Source organism: Nelumbo lutea, chromosome 1, assembly GCF_056320005.1.
Source record: "Nelumbo lutea isolate HS-2025 chromosome 1, American lotus-T2T, whole genome shotgun sequence".
Taxonomy (NCBI): Eukaryota; Viridiplantae; Streptophyta; class Magnoliopsida; order Proteales; family Nelumbonaceae; genus Nelumbo; species Nelumbo lutea.
The window spans coordinates 198605405-198622715 of record NC_142684.1 but is presented as its reverse complement, the minus strand read 5'-3'; the positions used below and the strand labels follow the sequence as shown (position 1 = coordinate 198622715).

The window sequence follows — 17311 nt, the reverse complement described above, 5'->3', positions numbered from 1 at the left end:
AAGCAAGATTTTGGAAACAAGCAGTGCATAAAATAAAATAAATAAATAAAAAAAAAGAAATGGGTTGGTTAAGAGAATTTGGTAGTGAGATGTGAACTATGTATTAATACTGATTAGCAAGTAAGCTAAAATTAACAAGTCTCCTCTCTGTCAATATGGATAATTCATACAAACAGATTATATATTTAGTCATCTCTGACATTTTTACAAGATACATCCTATACATCATGGTAGGCAATATAGATAATGCTTGCTTCTCCTGTTACAAAATTTGTTGAACTTCAAATTTCCAATCGCCTTTTTAATTGGATAACTTTTACTTCAAACATTCACTTAGTCCATTAACTCACTCCAACATTTAGTGAATGAAGATACATTTGAAAGGACAGATTCTCATTCAGAACATTGCCATCAGATGAAACCCTTGAAAGTGTTCACCCCCTTTTCCAACTGATGATAACATCATTAGAAATTAGCAGGCTGTAGCATGCTCTTACATGAGAAAGAATCTCGCATCTAGGAACCCCTTGCCATTAATACCATTGAGTTAAATTTTGATGGATGCATCCTGGGAAACTCATGAGCCTTAGGAGTAAGGGCGATATTCAGGAATTCTGATGGAAGAATACTAGCCTTATTTTCTAGACCCACAAACCATGGCGATTCAGCTCTATGCAGAATTATTATCAGTTACTTTGACCTATGGTGAGACTGGCTAAATCTTCAAATTTCACAGACTTACTGGTGGAAGGGGACTCAGATAATTATGGGGTGGTTTATAAGAAGTAGAAATCTTGGAAATATAGACATGTTATGAGCAATGTTTTAAAACACGGAGGCGTGACGTGAGGCGTTCCACTACCTAGAAGCGTGAGGCATAGTTAAGCCTCCCAAACACAAGGAGGCGTAAGCCTCCTTAAGCGGAGGGAGGATGAGAGAAAAAATGGAGAAAGAAGAGGAAGAAAAATCTCATTTTTCTTTATTTTTAATAAAAATCTTTTATATTAAGAAAAATGAAGATGCATAGCACTAGTTGAAAGGGGGGAGGGATGTGGCAGCGTTTATACTTGGAACACCAATGGTCCCAAATATCCCTGTAATTTAATTAAGCTATTTGATTGCTACTGAGTAAAAAAAAAAAAAAAGAAGAAAGATTTGATGAAAAAGAGAAATGAACTAAGAAATAAGTAATTGGACATTCACATGAATGGCATTGAACAAATACCTTCCAAATACCCTGTATCTTGAAATAATAAAGTCAATGCTTTTGCCTAAGAACACAATCCACATTAGAAAGGAAACCATCACAGGGATTTTTGAGATGAAACAGACTTGAAGGGAATGGGGAAACCTCCCCAAAAAATGAGCTTTAAACAGCAAGACTTAACCAAGAATATTCCTTTAGGAATCACAACCCATATCCTCCTATTATCAGAGCATTATTGAAAACCTGCAATTTAGTTTTGTAGAGTACAAGTCTAGCAAATGGTTTTTAAGCCATCCAGATACCTGATGGGAAGGAAAATCTAGCTAGCAAAGGTGGAAGCTGGCTCTGCTGGTAATGTCAGTGGATATAGTTACAATTAAATCTCATCTTCATTCTCGCCCTCACCCTCCCCCAAGTTTGTCTAGTATGGGAGAGAAAAGAAAAAATGATCTGTGAACTGTATAGCCCCCATACTTGAAAGAAGTTGCTTGCCATCGTGGAATGGAAAAAGGAAGCCTAGATGAATGGCTTTATTAAATCAAAGCCCTTTCAGATGGACATCATTCAGACGGCGGGTCATTTAGACCTACTGATATTTTAGTTCAGCATTTAAGGACATACTGACAGTAGAGTTGATAAGGTCAGTTTCCTGCACCTTCTATTCATCCTTTTAATGGAATATCAATAGGACATGCTAATATTCGTCTTGTTATGAATGTCAATGTTTATGGAATATCCATCTCTCCTTTGGAAAGTTGGAAAAGGTTAGCCAACAATGGGTATAGGTAGCAAAACAAGGATTCTCACCAAACGTTTTGTAAAACATACAACTTAAAAACATTCTTAGTCGATAACCAATTTATAAAATAGATAATGAGAGTGATCTGCATGATTCCTAATAGACTCAATCAAATGTATTTATCTGTGTTGAGAAAAGCATCTCTGAAGTTAGAATTGATCTAAAAAAAAGGAGAAGGTTTGAGTGCTTAAATTTTGCATAGATACCCTTGCAATGAGAACTAAATGTAAGAAACCATGTGGTCAAAATATTCAAGACAATAAAGATTAAGCAATCTGGTCATCTAATTAACTATGACTGCTAAAAACATACATGGGGGACCACGGCATTGCAGCAGAGAAACTCTGTGTCTCCAAAAATGAATTTGAGAGTATCAATGATCGAACACGTCTTGGACGATACTGTGCAAAAAGTTGAGCTAGGAAGCCTCCCAATGATGTTCCATAAAGATGTACCTATTAAATAAGATTGATCAGACCATTCAGGAGAAACTCGGGCTGTCAAGAAGAAACACCATAATGGAAAAAAGATGTTTACAATTATGGAAAAAATCACCATTAACACTGAATAAGAGTTACATAACACTAAATCACAATTAGGAACCTGTAATACTTCTCTATGTTTACTTTGCTATGTTTAGGATTTGAGAATTAATGGGTGAAATTGTTGGTCCATCAGTTTACTTTGAGTGTGAGAATTGTTCAAAACTATTGGATTTTGGCTGATTTTAATTGTATTTTAGTTCATAAGGTGTCTTGTTTATTAAATTGGATTTACCAACTTTTGAGATACACATGCACATAGATGCACACATACACTTTTCCTGAAAGGAAATTCTCTTGATATCATATGGATATTGCTATTTTTTCTCTTCTTCCATTGCTCATAGTTCTGCTATCCCCATGCCCCACCATCGGTTTGTTATGTTAAAAGTTTATACAATAGTGGATGTTGAATGGCTCAAAACCTGACCATTCTTTTTATCAGTGACAGAAATCACATTTTATTAATGTTATTAATGTTATAAAATGAAAAATGTAAGCCCAGAATTCTAAGGTCTTTGAAATGAAGGGCAATACAAAGGGTAATACAGTTACAAGCTAAGAAAAAGAATCTGAAAAATCACCTGCTGTTACAGATCAGTTACAGACCCTGGTTAATCCCATAACACTTCCCTATTAACTCCATTTCTTTTTAGTGAATCAGCTCTTTCATTTGCAACTCCATCTGAATCAAAAATACAGATTAGACACTGAAGATTTTGCTTCTCTCATTGAGCTCTTTCAGTCAATGACCACTTGTCACTTGACAATCAGCTTCCACCAGCAAGTCCCTCCACCCCCTTGAAGAAGCTATTTTGAGGCTGTAGCAATGCTATTAGTTCTACCCTTGTTGAATTGCCAAGGCTGAATGGACCAGAATAGCTTAATAATGTTATACCTGTTTGGTCTCTAAACAGACTACCTATCCCTGATGGACCTAACTCCTAAATTCTCTAGACAGCAGCCATTCAGTTTTAGTCCTCCCTCTTCTAGGATTATCCAGTCTTGATTCATTTATTGTCTCCTCAGTAAGTATCTTGCTATTGAAAGCCATCCTCTAGCATCCATGATTACCCCTTTGAATTTAAAACCCAGCAAGCCACTCTTACCATAGCCAAGACTATTATGGCTTCCACAAGTTGCTACTTATTTTCAAATATTCTTGCATTCACTCACTCCAAATTCTCAAAAAAAAAAAATGCTGCCCTGGTACATTGCCATTTGCTTCTTTTTATGTCTAATGTAATCAGTTGACCATAGAAGAGATCCATCCATAAGTCTTCTGGTAGAGACCAAGATGAACCAAAAGGAAGAAATAAATGATTCAATACATTAATGGAGAAGGGGCAAGAGAGAAAAGGGTGATAGATGTCTCACCATTCTTAAGGCATAAGATATACCCATGAGCATCAATTAGTCTTTTTTTGTTGTGCATTTAAGAGGTGTTAATGAAGATTTCCCAACAAAAAGTTTTATCCTTACTCTTTAGGCTGAGTGGGACCACCCAAATAGCTTTGACCGGAATAGGTATAGTCAACAATGGAAATTCATCAAGGTCTTCAGAAAAAAGAGGCACAAGTGAAGAAACTAGATGACTTGAGAGACTACCCTATTGTCTAAACCATCACAGACAAGGAACACACCCTTTGGTGTATAAGGAAAACGAAAACCTCATCACTCTCAGTCTCTAAGACCTTTCCTAAAATCAGAATCTTAGGTGATACCTGAGGAGGACTAGGGACATAATATCAGCTATACGTTTGAATTTGTGCCTTGAGATAGAATAGAGTCTAGGAAACTGGACATACAAAGGCCTCTCCCCCCATGGAAACCCACTGGGTTTCTTGCACACTCTAGACTTCAGTTTTTCCCATTTTTATCTGAACCTTGGATAACTGAAACATGCATTAGATGATTTAGTTTAGAGTGTGCAATCCACTACAGTCTTCTCATTCTTAAACAGAAATATGGCTGAACCTACTATTTATATTGTAAAGATAAAAGTCACTCTGCTGTGGGTATTTTAATTCATATTACTTATTTTCAATTATATTAGCCTCATAGTTTTCAAGGCGCCCAGGCGAGGCTAGGCGACTGGGGGGCACCTAGTCGCCTAGTTGCCTAGGGGGGCGCCTAGGCGTCGCTTAGGCGATGAATTTTTTTATGTTAAAAAATAGATCCTAGGGTAGTTCCCTAGGTACCATAACCATATTTCTTTAATAATTATTCATGGTTTTCATAAGAAAAGTATAAATTTCATATTGAAATATAGAAAATCAACATATTCATGAGAAGAAAAGGAAGAACGGAAATAAAATTCAAAAAATATAGGGGCTGAACCCTTATTTTTGTTATAGGAAAAGAAGAAAATAAAAAGTATTGGTAGTAGAAGAAGAATATATGGAAGAGGAAAATGTGCTGATTAGATAAAATGTGCTGATTAGATAAAAGAACATATTCATGAGAAGAAAAGGAAGTAGAAGAAGAATATATGGAAGAGGAAAATGTGCTGATTAGATAAAATTTTTTGTTCTTCCTTACTGGATAAACACACAAAATGATTATTTTAGTTTAATAATGCCTATTTTATAATTATAATCTCAAAAACTTATGAATGAAAAAGTATTTTATAGTAGGAAGTAGAAAAGTGTTAGGTGATTGGGCGAGGCGAGCCTCAAAGGGCGCCTTGTCGCCTAGGCGTCGCCTTGACAACTATTATTAGCCCTCTTTCTTTTCATAATCACATAGCATGATCACAATGTGGAGTCCCCCCCCCCCCTATTTATCGTTAAGACAACTAGGTGTAGGATCAAAGTAAAACTAGAATGCAATCAATCACTGTACTTGTTTCAGTTCTACTAACCTTCTTTCTTTATACAATAACATCACAATGTGGCTCCACCATCCCCCATATTTTATCCTTATGACAACTAGGAGTATGATAAATGTAAAGCTAGCATGAATTTCTACTCTACCACTATTGAGAATGATGCCAAGGGCTCCTATGTTGTAATTATGAAGGATATGCTGTCTTGATGGCTTGCTCATTTAAGACATTCTTAACATTGTAAAATTTGTTAACCACATGAAGTACATGAATGTGACATTCACACAAGTAGAGGCATAAGAAACCAAATGAAAGCAATTTGACTTATGAATGAGCACAAAAGTCAGATTTGTAGAATGGTGTGTAAATTTCGAAATGGATAACATGCCTAGATAAAAAACTAGAAAATAACAAACAAAAATAGAAATGAACAAGCAAATTATATTCTTACATGATGAACATCAACAGCGTCCAAGAACTTTTCAAATGCTTGAATCCACTCATGATGACTCCATACACGTGGTATATCAACAGAAATTACTCTGTATCCCTGAAACAAAATTTACAATCACATTTTTTCAGTTGATTACCAATGATATAAATACAACAAGACAAAACAGTAAAATAGGAATCTGCAAAAAAAAAAAAAAAAAACTCATAGCCAAGCCAATAACCATTTGTAGATAATGTTAAGTAAATCCAAGATCATTCTCTAAAAGAATTTTGTCACCTCTAGTTTTTGTTAGCAAGAGTCATCATATGGAATAGGAATTTTTGTTCTTTATTGTGCTAAATTGATAATAAATATGCACCAGTTACCTACATCCAGATGATTCTAGTTTGGCAATGATGCAACATTGTTCCATTAATAGTGGTCTTTGAGCATGTGTATAAACTATAAATGTGGGGATTGCAGGCACATTGGACAACTTTCTAAATTCTAGGCAAGCAATGCACCAAGTATATACTAGGGCAAGGCAGATCAAATGCACACAAGGAGGAAAAGATATAATAATTCAGTTTGTAACCAACCTCTCCACTGACAGGTCCATTGAACTTGATGGGAGTTAATGATTATTTACCTACATTTTCAATGATTCACTTCTAGTTCTAGCTAAACTAAAATAAGAATAAATCATGTATCCAAGTTGATTTTGATATTCTAGATGGCAACAAAAGAATCATCACCCATGGTTCATGTATATGATGACTGACCCTTATTCTAGATTGCGTCCAGCTTATGACAATTTCTTCTATCCACAAGGAAGTGAATCAGAACAATGAGATGTAAACTCTTAAGTAGTAAGTACAATGGGTTTGCTCAATATTTTCTGAAATAGTATGTTCACTGGGTATTTTTCCTAAACAATTTCCTGAATAAAATTCTGTAACTATCATGAAGAAGATTTGTATGGCTCATAAAGAAGCCTGTTTAAAGTGTTGGAACTTGGAAGCGCTGATTAGCCTGATCTCGAAAGGAAGGAACTCACTTGCAAGAGCAATTAGATCACAACTGCATTTTTTTTATCTGCCTATGGATATAACATTACTGTTTGTTAAATATTTTTACCTAGATTTTTCTACTATATGGTCTAAGTGGTTACTCTTTACGTCAATTTTCAGCATTGAGAGTAACATTTTCCACCGAAAAAATTCTAAATTAATTGGCAAAGCTCATTATAGTATGCACTTTATTTATGCAGCAACAATAAGAATGGGCAAATGTATTACCTTCATGGAGAGTGACATGATCTGTTTGTAATAAACATCAGCTGTTCCTGCCGTCCCAGGGATACAGATAAGTGGAGGGACAACCTTCGGACCAAAGTCATAATACCGCCACTGCTTTGACCCAATCTACAAGAAGCAAAAGAAACTATTAAGCATCCATAACATTACTAACTTGTGAGTTCTTTTTAGATTCAATAACAACTAGGACGAGTTTTTCGCCCTCAAGGAAATCACACTATTCGGCAATCAACGATATCAGATATAAAAAAACCGTAAAAAGCAAAATCAAATAACTGAATTGATGGATATGGTGAAGAGTAATTAAAAGAATATAATCTTCGAAAGCATTAACATTGTAATCTGCAAAGTGATTTTCAAAGCATACACATTTCAAATTTTGGTTAACTTCGCCATTCAGAAAATTAGCGAATGCGCCAAAACAGGGAGAAAACAATATTTTGACAAATAGATATTAGGCTCATTAGCTTATGTCTTACAATTTACAAAGAGAAAGACAGGACTCGAAGTTACAAAATATGGCCTAGAAGCGTGTATTCAAGCATATTCGCCTCAAAATTCGTTGAACTTTGCTGGTAAATATTTGAAATCCAATTCATTAGATGATCAGACAGTTATATAATCAAGGGCGGAACAAGACTATTTTCGACAAAAACAATGCTAACATACAGAAAGATATTCAAAATGAATATGATGAGATACCCAATTGCACATGAGGCTAAGGAAGGAAACCCATGATCATAATTACAGAAAAAAACAGAACCGAATCACAGAAAATTCTCGCATATACAGAGAGAGAGAGAGAGAGAGAGAAAAGTACAGTAATCTTGTGGAGGGGAACTTGAGACTTAAAGTGGATGTAATCTCCAGGCGCCGAAAAGACGCCTTTCATTGCTACTGACCGAATTCGCCCATTACAAAGTGTGATTTAATCGAGTCTGATCTCTCCCCCGTCTCGGAAGCTGCAGCTGTAGTTGCTACTTCTTTCTTGCCTGATTAATTCGATTGACGAGAGAAGACCAGATACAGACTGAGGATTGTAACGCTCCTCCACCTCTACCTATGAAATTCAACACCTTGTCAAAATTACTTTAGATGGACCCACTCCTGGTAAGTTCGACGACGGTAGGATACATAGTTACATACAAGTTACAAGCACGCAACAACTGTTATCAGCTTTTTGGGCCGCCTACGTTCGACAGCCTTGTTCCAACGAGTTAGTATTAGCTGAACGCAAAAGGCCCAGCATCCCATTCGGCCCCATTGGGATTGTTTCTGGAGGATTATTATTAGTGGGCCCTCTTGAACGCTTGAAGTAAATGGAAGCTTAGTTTCTTCGTTGTTGTCCAAGCCCATTTCTGGGTTACCAGCATTTCTTAACCCCATATGTTTTTCTTTGCCCTAGTTTTGAATGAGAGGAAGGCATTGCCCAACAAAAATTGCTGATGATATATTATATAATGGGCAAGTTAGTCTTCATCTAGCATAGAATCAATAAGAGTCTGTTTGGTTTGCAGTTGGAATTGGAATCAGAATGGTCTATTCTCATAATTTATTTGGTTGAGACAGGAATTGGAATGAAAATTATAATCAGCAGGAATGGGATTTCATCCCCAACGAAGGGGGGTCATTCCCTTAAATGGGGAAATTCTATTCCACCAGCAATGAGAATGGGATTCCAATCCGCCCAACCAAATAGTTGGTTATTCCGATTCCAGACATCTATTCCCGCAAACCAAATGAGCCTAAGTTTTCATAAAAAATAAGGGAAAATCTATGATACGGGAAAGATATGGTATGGAAAGTGTTTTGACCAATCAAAATCTACTTATGAATTTTGATAAATAACACCTTATTTGCTATCACGTTTATGGATCCAATTTATTAGTCAGTTGTTTTTCGGATATCATAACTTTTCCATATCATAGTCGAATCCGATAAATAAAGATTGAATTAAATTTAAACTGTGTTTGGCCTGAAGGACTTGTATAGATTTCCCTACCTTTCTTTACCTTTTCCTTCAAACCTTAGACAGCCTTAGTGAAATCCCAAAATGGGCACTATTATTTTAATTTAGTAGCATTTGTGTAATTAATCTCTTTTAGGAGATCAATTTATGCACCCAAATGACTTGGAGTCATTTAATTCATGCTAAGAGAGTTCTTAAGTGAGTTGTACAAATGGGCGTTTTGAATTGCTTAGCCCATGTTCAATTGCTTTTGGCTAAACATTTTTGCTGAGCAGCATATACTATTGACTTATGGAGCTTTTTTAATTGATGATCAATTAGAATTGGAAATTTTAGCATAAATTTTTGAAAGGCATTTGTTGCTAATGCACACTCAACCTCTATATGTATTTGCCATCCTTGCCTTCATACATATCTGGGCGAGGAAGGGATTTAACACTAATTATTTGTTAACTGGAATTTAGTAAGACAAGTGAAACTAAAATAATTCAATTTTTAGTTCCTTTTTTTTTCCTGAATTCATAGGTCATACCTATAGATTCTTTAGCAAAAAAAAAAAAAACAGAAAAAAGAAAAGACCCCAAAGAAAAGGATAGAAATGAAATGAGCTCATTTAACAAAATACCAAACCGGCTTCATCTTCTAATGTACTGGAACTTGCATGGGTAATTTAATTCATTGTGATTTCAAAAGGCTCCATATAATAAGAGAGTTCTTTCCTCCAATGTGCATTTTAAACCACCTAATCCAGGCTATAGTGCTTTTTCTTCTTGCTGTTTTGAATCACGGTACCTTTCTTCTTCGAATAGTACAGGTAAATTAGATTAAAAATAACCAACATATTGTATGGTATTAATAAAATGAACTAAATATGAGTTCAACATCAAACTTGAACTTATATGACAATTTATCAAATCACGAAATTTAAAATATATTTACAAATAGATGTAATATAAATTTTTAGTATATATGAGTATATACTTAAGTTGAATTGAATTGGGTTTTATCAACCAGTGGCATGGGGGGTTAGCCCATCCTCCATAACTTCTAATCCCTCAACCGTGATGGAAATAAGATTTGATTCCAAGTCTATGCTACAACCAGCCAGAGTATTTGATCTAATAATAAACGGATTGAATTCAAGTTACCCTTAATGAGATTAAAGTTGAATTTGAATTCAATCAAATACCATTTGCAGCCTTATGTTTGTCTAGCAAAAATAGAAAAAAAAAGTAAAAAAATTATTAAAATAGGCAAATTTTCAATTTCTCAGGACAACTAAGGACAGTGAATGGTGTAGAAACTTTGCACCAACTTTCCTCATTACAAACTTAAACCTACTAAGTCATAAGTCTAGCACAAATCCTATTTATGCTACTTCATTATTTATATTATTTATATAAATTTAAAATAAAGTGTATACTTCATTATAAATTTATAGAACCATGTTAGAAATGAAAATTGATAAATGATAAATTAAATAGATAAAATTAAGCAATAAAAGAAAAGAAAAAATAGAGAGAAGAATCTAGTTGATCTGGTATAAAACAATAGTAGCAATCAATGGAAAAAAGCCATTAAATATCTAAGGCCTCGTTCGTTTTGCGGATTTTAGTAGGGGAAAAGTTGGTCAATGGGATGTGATTCCCATTAGCTGACTCTCCCGCATTCTTTTTCAGGATTTAGGTGGAACCCATGGTAAATATGTTTTCCCCAGGTATCACTTACCTGGAGTGGAGAGTAAATGCTCAAAATATAATGTCAAAAATATCTATTAAAACAATATAATCCAAAAAGGCATGGACTTGGGTCCAAGGGTAAAAATAACAAAACATAGAAAAATTAACCACATTCCTGAAAAAATGGGTGAGGCAAAAGAAAATGGGAATATTGAAAGGCCTCATTTACTAGGAAATTTTAATAGAAAAGAATATGAGTAAGTGCACTTACTCAAGTAAATGACCTCTTCATAAACGAACAATGCCTAAAAATTATTTCAGATGTTGAATACAAAGATATAGGTGGCTAGGTGCTACCATGCATGTTCTTATCAGAGAACCAATCGAGAGCTGGCTCATTGGTATGATAACTGGTTTGTTCCAGCGTTGATGTGGAACAAATCCCGCAACAAGCACTTTAGGGGAAAAGGGGTCTAAGGGGGAAGTTATTAATGGTGCATGGCACCGAATATAAAAAAAATAAGAGTTCTTATTAGAGAAAAATTTTTGCACAATTTGTAATCAACTCTTCTTGTAAGGGAACATTTAGAAATGCCCATATCAATAATTTTCTCAAGAAAAAAAATCTACATAGAAAATGGAATAGAGAATTTCTACCGTGCTTTAAGCCATTTTAATTCATTTTTATCTTGAGTTGGGGAATGACATTTTGAAGCCCGATGATTAAAATTTGAGACACGCTTAAATGCTTGTTTTATGTTGCATACGGCATACTTGCCTAATGTAACAAATTTAAAATGAGGGAAAGTGGGAAACAATACAAGAATATACTGTTTTCGTCTATTTAACTATTACCTAACGTGATGATGATGTGGATTTAAACCCAAGCGAAGATTGAAGCCAACGGAGATTACATTGGATTGTAATACAATACATATCGGCCCCGATACACCCTCTGTAGGGGCGTATTGGGGTGCTCCCAATACAATACATATCGGCCAATACAGGCCAATACGTAACGATTTTTTGAACCTTGCTCCACATATTTGCATCATTTCCAAACGCAGCCTTACACCCAAACGAAAACTGTGTAAGAAGCCAAGTCTGAATGTGAGATTACTTAGGTCATGCGAGGTTTAAGCTGATTGCATTCTACACACAACTATGTATCCTCATTCCTCATAGGATTAAGCACCGAGTGGCTATCAGATGCTCCAGTAGATGAATTTGATCTTCATATATGATACTTGCACATCAGCAGCAAACATCAATACAAACTATCAAATTAAGATCCTCTGTGCAATGCTCAGCAAGTATCCACATTAGCTAAAGAGGTATTTGATGGTGAGGGCATGAATTTCTAATATCACATCCCTTCAGAATGAAACAACATAAAATAAAACCAAATGCAGATGCAGTCCTTGAGGCCAATATTGGAAACTTACATGTGGATCTGATGCTTAGACCTGGTTAAGGTATGCAACTTTTTATCTGGTTGTTTAAAACACATGCATGAGAATGAGGTTCTGAAAGCGGCCGCTTTGTGTCAAAAAAAAAATGAAGGTTAGGGTTTTATCCACTTCACCCCTCCCAAGGCCCCCAGATAGCCGGGACAAGGACATATTGGGCAATGTCTTTCGTAATGTCCAAGTCAAATTAGATATGCAGAGAAAGGGAGATGATGCATGATATGCAGAAATATTAGTTAAACTACAAAATGCCTAAAAATAACCAAATGCAATTTGCAAATCTAAACATTTAATTTTAAATCAATGGGAAAATACAGTGAAATGCTTATTCAGTGCGAAAGTGAGTCCAGGAAGCACCAAAAAACACCATCTGACCATACTCATACTGACAAAATCCTCAGCATATCAAGTAATATTGGGGGATATCCCCAAACACACAACACCTCCAACCCTGGTGCAGGCGGGATATGATCCCAAGTCTCCAGTATAAATCAAGGTTCAAAACATCAATACTCCCAATATGCCGGTAGAGGAGTAGCATGCAGTATCAATATCTTTTGTACGATACGTATTGGTATCAGAAAGCTCCCGATACGATACGTATTGGTATTTGAACCTTGAGTACAACTAGTGGTGTCATCTTAGGAGTACAAAGAGAAATGAGAACTGAAACCTCCGGGTTCAGTGATGTCATCTAGTTGTAATCATTGATTCTATAAAGACTTTGTTCCGTGCTTCTTTGCATAAAATGACTCATATTTTGATTGAAATTTGGACAACTGTTTAAAGTACCATTAAGACCTATAATTTTCACACAACCTTGACTTGGCTTTAGCAAGAACAGGCCTGGTCGCATAACTTATAACCAACCTTTTATCATGTAACAGTATATACATCTATGATTATACTACAGAACCTTGAATTAAGCACTCCTCTACTCAAATATAGCTTTTATAGACAACCAAATTACATTACCTAGAGAAACAGATCCTTCTTTGCCCTATTGAATCTTATAAATACATCATCCAACAGTGGACAACGAATACCTATATTCAAGAGTTAAATCACAACATTCTACAAATGCAGAGTTCATAATGTCTCAATTTATAATAATTTATAATCAAAAACTGGTACAGTGACCACCTCAGAATATCCCACACAAAGAGACATAGTTCTCAATTGATGATGTGTCTGTCTGGTCGAATTGAAGCTAACTCTTTCTTCCCTCTTCGGTTCCAGTATGCATCCACATATTTCTCTACAATATCCTCAACTTTTCCTTTTTCTCCACCATACTTCGTAGCACAATACCTTGACCCTGATGACTAAGCATGCTTTACCTGGGTTTGAAGCATTGAATATTCTGTCTCATAAGCGTAGTTTTCAATAGCTATGACTTACTTTCAAATGCAGCGTCATTCAATATTCAATAGCTAAATTGGTCAGCTTGGAAGGAGCAGAATCAAAGGGTTTTTGAGTCAAAATCTGAGCCAGTGGAAGCTACTAGGCAAGGTGGAAAGAGTTTTGAAGAGCTGGGCTGGCAACCTGAGGCTTTTTGTAGGAGTGCCTGCTATTTCCTTTAATGATCATTGACCTTCCATCATTTTTAAGCTGTTCTGTATAGGATCTGTCAGCTTGGAAGGAGCAGAATCAAAGGGTTTTTGAGTCAAAATCTGAGCCAGTGGAAGCTACTAGGCAAGGTGGAAAGAGTTTTGAAGAGCTGGGCTGGCAGCCTGAGGCTTTTTGTAGGAGTGCCTGCTATTTCCTTTAATGATCATTGACCTTCCATCATTTTTAAGCTGTTCTGTATAGGATCTGAATGTATGCAATCTGTGCATACTTACAGGCACACTTTGTAAATGTTTTCAGGGCTACTATCCCTCATTTAGTCGTTTCATAATATTAATACAATCCATACTATTTATAAAAAGAATCCAGTACCATTCATTATTTCACCATTGTAAGACCGCCATACTAGCATTTCAATAAAAGATGTTTTTACCTTGCACCGTTTTCTTTTTTTTTTATCATACCTTGCACCCTTATCTATCAATACCTTTTATGATTTTATCATCTTCCTCTTATTAAGTATTCTTAGTCTACAAGTTCTTTTGATTTTGGAGGTTTGTTTAGTGTAGCATGACAACGTTTTGTTCCAAAATCCAAGTGCATGCTCAATCAAGATATTAACCCATATGTCCAGTTAGATAAGATGCTTCTAAATACATATCCATGTCAGAGATGCATGGATTCCAGTACTCAACCAATAGTTGCAAATTCAATTTTATGCTTTATTATTTGGCATCTATAAACATCCACAACACAATGTCTACCTTTAAACAATAATTGCTTTTTTTTCTGAAATATCCACAAAATCATATTTTTCCACCTTACCCAATCAAACAATCAAACACAAGCTATCCCAACTCTTATTACATCATTGCTTCTGATTTTGAAAAGTACCATGTTAAATATAGAAAACAAAATACATCATGTGCGCTAAAGCTCTGAACAGTGGGGCAGTGTGCAAAAAGTGTGATTAAGATCTGTTCTCAGCAATATAAATGAAAAATTCATCAAATAATCTACCATGAATAAACTCCTTGTTCATAGCTAACCATGAATAAAAACACCATTTAATTCTTCCTTGTATCATCTCCAATGAACTTGATTTGTTTTTGAACATGCATACTTTTTTTGTCATCCCATATGCACCAGATTATGGTGATATTCCCCGTACAACTCAGACCAGTGAACTGCCAGCCATGAAAGAATTGTTTGAATGATTTGGGAAAGCATCATTCGACCCATAAGCACAAGATTATGACATTTAGAAGATAAATTATCGATACCAAGAGTTGGGCCTTAAATGCCCAACAAAATGTTGAATTGAAATACATGGATAATGTATTCAAACAGCAACTGTCAATTAAATAAAGATGACGAATAAATTGTTGTGGCCATTAATTCCATTTAAAGATGATCTGATCATCCAAAAGAAGTTCCAATAGAGTATTGTACCCAATCAATGATTATCAACAGACCTGAAAATGCAGGGTTTCGTTATTACTGGGCCAGAGCCCAAACACCAAACCAGGTCCAACAACTGTCAATTAAATAAAGATGACAAACAAATTGCTGTGGCCATCAATTCCATTTAAAGATGATCTGATCATCCAAAAGAAGTTCCAATAGAGTATTGTACCCAATCAATGATTACCAACAGACCTGAAAATGCAGGGTTTCGTTATTACTGGGCCAGAGCCCAAACACCAAACCAGGTCCAAACATGGTTTGGTATGCTCAAACTTTCTTGTATGAGAAGTATCCTTAGTTTAAAGGCCCTGTAGCTCAGGTCATCCTGCTCCCACCTAAGTCTATAAACTGAATTAACTGAGCACTGCAAAAAGAGGGGAACAGAATCAAAACATATTTAGATGGCCTTCTGTCATATGACAATACAAGATATCTATCTGATAATGATTGATAACCATGCCGTTATAGTATTTCTTTCTTATTGGACATTATGGTATTCAGTGCCATTCTAGTATTTTTTATTCCAATTGCCATTCTAGTATTGTAGAGTCACCTACGACAACACCAAGCTTTGTTCACTACCCCCCACCCCCCACCCCAACGTAAACAACACTAGACAATTCTTGTAGCTCCATTTCCAAGCCAAGTAAAATGAACAACCCACTTCCAGTATAAGGAAGATTAAACATCTACTCAAGCCAACTGCGTTCTTAACATTTGACATTTCGTTACTTCTTGCTCTTGTGGTGATTTTCCCTGTCAAAAGGAAGTCAATGGCTCCACAAAACGAAAAGTTAAAAAGAAAATGCTGCATTTAGTTTTCACTCAACCACATTGTCTCAATTCTACATGACTTCGTAAACCCATAAAAAGATAAGCCAACAAACTGTAAATTATATGAATACCCTCAAATTAGACAAGGATGGACATACAAGCCTATGCATTATGAACACAGATAAACTCTGCGGACGCGCCAAGAACAACAACGAGATGTCCCAGATCTCCCAATTAATCACCATTAGTTAAATTGACAATACAAACAGAAAAAGGGGGAAAGCACCCAACACCGCAAAGCAAATAAATTCTAAAAACCCAAAACGAAAAAAAAAAAAAAGAAAGAAAGAAAGAAAGAGTAGAACATACCAACTACAGGGAGCAATTAATTAGGGTGAACTGGTGAGTATTGATTGTATAATAAAATCTCACTTGGCAACCATCCTGACGATGAAATCTTCATAGCGAATCCGACCATCAGATCCAACATCGACCTCACGGATCCACTCATCAAATTCAGCGGGGTCAAGCTTCTCCCCAATGCTAGTGAGTACATGGCGGAGTTCGGAAACGGCGACATAACCGGTGGAGTCCTTGTCAAGGACCTTGAATGCATCGCGGAGTTGGCGATCGAAGGGCTCGGGCTTCATGTGTTTGCTCATGAGTTCGAGGAATCGAGGGAAGTCGAAAGGAGAGGTAAGATTCTCCTGAGCTATGATGTCCTTGAGCTGCGCTTGTGTAGGGTTTCCTCCCAGAGATCGCATCAGGATCCCTAGTTCCGATGCTGCGATCCGACCATCTCCATCGGTGTCAAACAGAAAAAATGCTTCCTTCATGGAGGCCACTTGATCGTCGCTGAGATCCTTTCGCATCGTTTCTCCTCTGCCTCTCTGTATGTCAAAAAAATCCTCTGTGGGTAATGAAAATGGTGACGCAGCGTGTGGCGCTCCTTTTTGTAGCTGCGCCTTGTTTCCTGCCAGTGCCTGTTAATAATGACGCAAGCAAGCGGGAACTTTCCGAATTCCCGGGTTTGGATCTCATCGTCATCGAGTCATCGGTGCTTGGCGCATTTGTTTTTCACTTTTTCTTTTCTGCTATTTTTGAAATTTGAATTGTTTGAGTTTGAGGTGGCAACACGAAGGCGATCACCGATTGACTTGTCCGTCCGGCATCATAGTCGTTAGTCGATCCCGTTAGTTTAAACCTAGTCGGGTATTCGGGTTGCTGGGTATCTCTGGCATTAATTTGGACGGAGAAACG

General features: G+C 36.2%; 1 protein-coding gene and 1 pseudogene across 6 annotated transcripts in view; both read right to left on the bottom strand.

Moving 5' to 3' along the window:
- Positions 1-8282, bottom strand: part of LOC148880266 (uncharacterized) — a 37614-nt gene extending 29332 nt beyond the window's left edge. The window contains exons 1-4 of the mRNA XM_088962138.1: positions 7945-8282; positions 7107-7232; positions 5827-5925; positions 2319-2461 (exon numbers count right to left, since the gene is read on the bottom strand). Of these exons, the coding sequence (XP_088818264.1) occupies positions 2319-2461; positions 5827-5925; positions 7107-7232; positions 7945-8016 (440 nt within the window). The 5' untranslated portion in view covers positions 8017-8282. The remainder of the gene's footprint in view (positions 1-2318; positions 2462-5826; positions 5926-7106; positions 7233-7944) is intronic.
- Positions 8283-13212: 4930 nt separating this feature from the next.
- LOC148880265 (putative calcium-binding protein CML13 pseudogene) lies at positions 13213-17051 on the bottom strand (annotated as a pseudogene). Of its 5 annotated transcripts, none has more exons than XR_016104510.1 (2): positions 16421-17051; positions 13213-13581 (listed from the first exon to the last, which is right to left on the bottom strand). The product of XR_016104510.1 is annotated as a putative calcium-binding protein CML13 pseudogene, transcript variant X3 (transcript). The 5 variants fall into 5 exon arrangements; XR_016104509.1 differs by lacking the exon at positions 13213-13581 and adding an exon at positions 14572-14997; XR_016104508.1 differs by lacking the exon at positions 13213-13581 and adding an exon at positions 15052-15641.
- Positions 17052-17311: the final 260 nt, after the last annotated feature.